We start from the raw sequence: 4,911 nt of genomic DNA on the forward strand, positions 1-4,911 counted from the left end.
CCAGACAGATTAGATAGGGAAGGCTGTAAGGAGTGACCCCACTGCCCACTGGGGGTGGGTGGGAAAGGGCATAGCCACAGCCAGCCCTGACTGACACCAGGGCAAGGCCAGACCTGTCCTTAATGATATTCCCACTCTGATGTGCCTTATGCCTCAGGCAGCTAGCACCCATCTGCAGTTTATAAAGCCCAGCTTAAATCAGAGGTTAGGGAACTCCTTTAGGGTCACAGGGAAGCAATGCTAAAGGTAACACAAGGACAGCTCCAGCAGTCAACTTAAATGCTTTTATTGACAATGTCTCTGAACAATAATAAGCAAACAATGCTTAAGTTTCATCCAAATTCACTTTCCACATGTCAAAAAAGACCTCAAGGTAGAAAAAAATAAAATAAAAATATAAATATCTGAGAATCCATCTTAATAAATAAATTAAAAACACAATAAAAACGTTTTCATGGAAAACTTATGTCAGAACATTCAGACCACCTCAACAATGCATGATCAGTAAAGTTACAATGAACATCAATGTAGAACTACAGTACATGGATATAGCTATTTATCTACCTACTAGAAAATAAAATAGAGTCTCTTTTCCCCCCAGGTAAGATGGGTCATTGCTAAGTCATCAGAACACGATATTGCCAGGAACACAGTAGTTATTGTTAATCAGCTGCACTAGATACAAGTTGGAGATACCCAGCACCAGGTTAAATTCCAATCATTGAAAACCAAGAGATTAATTAGTTAATGCTAGTGATACTAAGGAGGGGAGGGAGTCACCTACCCAGCCATGTGGGACATGCTACAGACTACCAGCTCTCATGGATGGGCCGTTGGGGACGAGACAAACTCCATGCGATTTGCTACATCTCTGGAAGAGGTACGAGGCCTCGGTGCGGGGCACTCTGCCAGGCCCCAGGGTGCCAGGCCAGACGGGGGGGGTGGCGGTGGCAGGGCCCTCCCCAGGCCTGGGGAGCCCCATGGGGCACAGCGGCGAGTCCGGGGTGGGGGGGGTGGTGCGCGGGCAGGGGAGGGGGCCCCGCAGGTCAGTCAATGCTGGAGCCCCTCACAAGGCCAGGAGGGTAGGGGAGCTGAGGGAGTCGGACGAGGGCTCATTGCTGCTGCTGCCCTTCCGGTGTGCGGCAGCGCAGCTGGGGAAGGCGTCCGCCTCGGGGTAGGTGAAGACGAAGGTGGAGGTGTAGGTGCTGGGGCACGGGGTGCAGGTCACCACGGGGGTGCAGAGGGGCTCCAGCTCACCGCTGGTCCCGGTGCCCAGCGACTCCCAGTCCGACGCATAGAAGGAGGAGGCCCCGGGCAGGTCCATGTCAGGCACGGAGCGGGAGGCCTCCCGCGGCCCCGTGGAGAAGAGCAGCTCGTCGAAGGGCTCAGCCTTGAGCTCCAGCCCGCTGCCACCGGTCTCCTTGGGTGGTACGGCCGGTGGCGCCTCAGCCATCAGCGGCAGGGTGAAGGCGGCCTCCTCGGCCACGGCGGGGCTGGGGCTGCCCAGGTCCAGCGCGGTGGCGGCCACCAGCTCATCAGAGAAGCGCAGCTCCTCAGGCATCTTGCAGGCGGGCCGGTGGGCCGCCAGGATGAACTCCAGCTTCTCCTTCTCCTTCAGCAGGTTCGCGATCTCTGCCTGCAGCGCAGACTTCTCCTCCTCCAGCTGGTCGGTCTCCTGCAGAGAGCGCGGGGCTGTCAGCCAGGGCCGGCATCCCCGCCACGGCTAGAGTCCCCCTCCTCCTGCCACCCCCCCGCCCCCGGGCACCCCTCCCCCCGCCTCCCGGGCGGCACTTACCGCCTGCAGCGTGTCGGTGAGCTCCCGCCGCCGGTTGCGGCACTTGGCCGCTGCCATCTTGTTCCTTTCCCGGCGGATCCTTCTCTTCTCCTCCTCCTCGGGGGACAGCTGGGGGCAGAGAGAGGCTGCTCAGTCCCGCCGCCAGCCCGGTGCCCCCCGGGCCAGGCCGGCCGGCCGCGGCCGCCCCCCCCCATACCCCCCCCCCGCCCCGATAACCCCGGTCCCCGCTCACCTGCTCGACTTTGCCCCTGCGACCGATGCTCTGCCCGCGGCCGCCCGGCGCCTTCAGCACTGCGGGGCGGGAGTAGGCGGCGGGGGCGGGCGCCGACACGCCGTAGGGGTGCCCGCAGCTCTGGGAGGGGGCCACCGAAGAGATGAGGGTGGGCTGCACCAGCCACTGCAGGCTGGGGCTGGTGGAGATGGCCGTCACCGTGGGCACGAAGCTGGCGCTGGAGACGGCCAGGTCGGTGCAGAAGTCCTGCGGGACAGAGGAAAGGGGGGGGCTGCCGTCAGCGGGGCGCCCGGACCGCTCCCCGCCGCCCCCGGGGCCGCACCGGCCACGGCGCCGCACTGTCAGCGCCGGCTCCACACGAGAGCGGCCTGTTATAAATATCTCTGACGTCCGCGCTGACGCAGACGCTGCTCCGGAGTCTCCTCAATGAACTCGCGTTTTATCAATGAAGCCGCTTTACACACCCGCCGCAGAGCGCGGCCCCGGCCACGGCTCCCCCCCCCACCCGCCCAGGCGCCGGGCCCGCTCCCCCCGCCCGGCCCCCGGCCCGGGGGCAGCCCGCCGCGGCCCGCCCTCCTCCGCGGCCGCTGCCGGGCCCCGCGCCGCCCGCTCCCGTCCCGCCATCCCGTCCCGTTCCCTCCCGGCTTGCTCCCGCCCCGCGGCGAGGGTGCAGCCGGCGTGCCCGACGCCTCACCTGCGGGTTGACGGGCGAGCCCATGCTGGAGAAGGAGTCCGCCGGCGAGGGGTAGTAGGTGATGCTGTCCCCGGCCGGGGAAGCGCTGCTGCAGCGGGAGGAGGGCGCCTCGTACTCTCCGGCGAAGCCCTGGTACATCATGTCGGCTCGGTGCGCGCAAGCCGGCGGTGCGGGGCGATGCGGTGGTAGCGGAGCGCCCTTGGGGAGGAGGCGAGGAGGGGGCCGGCTACGTGCGTCCCTCTGTCCGGTCCGCGCCGCGCGTCTCTCCGCTCCGCCGCCGGGGCTGCCTCTGCTGCTGGATTACCGCGCGGCGCCTCCCTTTTATACCCTCCCGACGACGTCACTGGGGACGCGCCGCCCGCGCCCGCGGGGGTGTCGCTCGCCCCGCGCCCGCCCCGCGACACCCCCGGGGCCGCTCCGCGCGCCGCCCGCCGCCGCCCGCCGCGGAAGAGAGCCTCGACGAGGGGCGGGGGGCGGTCGCCGGGGCGGGGGGAGCCCCGCGGGCGGCGCGGGGAGGGGCGGCGGCGGGGTTCCCCCCCCCGCGCGGAGTGGTACGGCCGGGCTCGGGAACCCACTGACGCAGATATCCTTATATGGGATACATCCTGTGCGAGGGGGCGTGACTGACGGGAAGCGCTCCAGGCTGCAGCCAAGTGCGGCGGGCGGCGCGCGGGGCGGGACGGGACGGGACGGAACGCGGCGCGGCGGCCCCCCCGCCCCCACCCCCACCCCACGCGTGGCGAGACCTCGCCGAGGGCCCCGGCGGACCGACGTTGCCCCCGCGGACGCCGTCCCGCCGCAGGTGACACCCTCCCCCTCTCCGCGGGGGGGGGGAGCCGGCGGCACCGCGGCTCGGCGGGGCCCCCGCGCAGCCCCGCCGCGGAGCAAGGTGCTCCAAGGGAGGCGGCAAAGCAGGGCCAGGGGCCGGGCCCCGTCCCCGGCACGGAGCGGGGTCTGCCCATAGCTGGGCACGGGGACAAGGCGGGCCCTACGTGCGGAAAGCCTGACCGACCCCCTTCCCTGCAGCGAGGAACGCGTTATGTGGCACTATTTACTTGTCTATTATATACGCAGAGTAATAGTCGAAAGCGAGGCTACTGGCACAGGGCGCTGGGAAGCCCTGCTGCCAGGGAAGCCTGGGGGGCCGCAGACCCCCAGGAAGGTTGGGAAAGCTTGGGAGCAGCGCTCGGGGGTGCCGGGACACCCGCCAAGGGCACGGGCAGGGGGCCACCGGGAAACCACCAGCGAGGAGCGAGGGGTGAGGCTTGTCCTTTCCTCCAGTTTGGGTTTTGTTTTGATCCTTGTTGCAGCGAAGCCCGGAGACACCCACCCACGACGGGGATGTCAGGCAGCCCTGGCTCAGGTCAGGCTAAGCTGGGAGCCAGACCGCAGACTCGCCTTGCACGGGAGCCAAGAGATCGCGGCTATAGATAGTAACAGGGAAGCTGCAGCAGCGAGCGTGTTTACAGCAACAAACAGAGCCTGCAGCGCAGTCTCCAAGCAGGAGCGTCACCCAGCCAGGCTGGGATCCTGCTGGCAGCGTCTCCCGCTGTTTGAGCTCATGGGCTAAATGCAGCGCCTGATGCTGCTGCTGTTGCTGTTGCTGTGCGAGCAACCTCCGTTCTTAGAGATCTGGGCCACGGGGGCGGGAGAACTGGGCCAGCTGCTATTTCTGAGCTGCCCGTCAGAGCGGAGGGGACAGCCAAGGACTGCCGCAGCTCACGGCCCGCACCACTCCCTGGGAAAGGACCTGCGGGGGCCAGCACTACCTCTCACCAGCTCAGCACCAGCCTGTGGGCTAGTCCCTCTCGGGGCAGGCATCGGCCACCCCAGATCCCCGTGCTGCCAGGGGCTCCTTGCCCCAGCCAGCATTGCCCCCATGCCGGCCGCCAAAGCAGTGGGGCGAGCATGGTCTCTTCAGCAGCCCTGGGCCAAAGGCGAGGAGGTCCCCCCTCAGCATTTCCCGGAGGAGGGATGTGCCAGCAAATTAGCTAAGCCACAACCCCGACGCCGCCATCCCTGCCAGTGGCCCAGCGGCAGGCCAAACCTCCGCGGCCAGGTCCCCAGCAGGGCCTGGGTTGGCGCACTGGTGCCCAGCATGGGCAAGAGCCTCCAAGACAGTTTCAAGTCCCAGACATCTGCCAGGCACATTTCAGAAAATCCCTGCTTAGCTCTGCTGCTGTCTACAAA

At 66.4% G+C, this 4,911-nt stretch overlaps 1 protein-coding gene across 1 annotated transcript; it reads right to left on the reverse strand.

Moving 5' to 3' along the window:
* Window positions 1–270: 270 nt before the first annotated feature.
* FOS (Fos proto-oncogene, AP-1 transcription factor subunit) lies at window positions 271–3,029 on the reverse strand. Its single transcript, XM_069783846.1, has 4 exons — window positions 2,722–3,029; window positions 2,028–2,273; window positions 1,796–1,903; window positions 271–1,675 (listed from the first exon to the last, which is right to left on the reverse strand). The coding sequence occupies exons 1-4, from the start codon at window positions 2,860–2,862 to the stop codon at window positions 1,067–1,069; spliced, it is 1,104 nt and encodes a 367-aa protein (XP_069639947.1). The 5' UTR covers window positions 2,863–3,029; the 3' UTR covers window positions 271–1,066.
* Window positions 3,030–4,911: the final 1,882 nt, after the last annotated feature.

The sequence above is a fragment of the Haliaeetus albicilla genome, chromosome 5 (genome assembly GCF_947461875.1).
Source record: "Haliaeetus albicilla chromosome 5, bHalAlb1.1, whole genome shotgun sequence".
NCBI lineage: Eukaryota > Metazoa > Chordata > Aves > Accipitriformes > Accipitridae > Haliaeetus > Haliaeetus albicilla.

What these genes read in the sequence shown, in the direction of transcription:
- FOS (XM_069783846.1), bottom strand. Translation starts at nt 2,862, where the DNA reads ATGATGTACCAGGGCTTCGCCGGAGAGTACGAGGCGCCCTCCTCCCGC. An exon ending in GCTCGCCCGTCAACCCGCAG is followed by an intron (nt 2,274 to 2,721) that starts GTGAGGCGTCGG and finishes TCTGTCCCGCAG; the next exon opens with GACTTCTGCACCGACCTGGC. An exon ending in GCAGGGGCAAAGTCGAGCAG is followed by an intron (nt 1,904 to 2,027) that starts GTGAGCGGGGAC and finishes CTCTGCCCCCAG; the next exon opens with CTGTCCCCCGAGGAGGAGGA.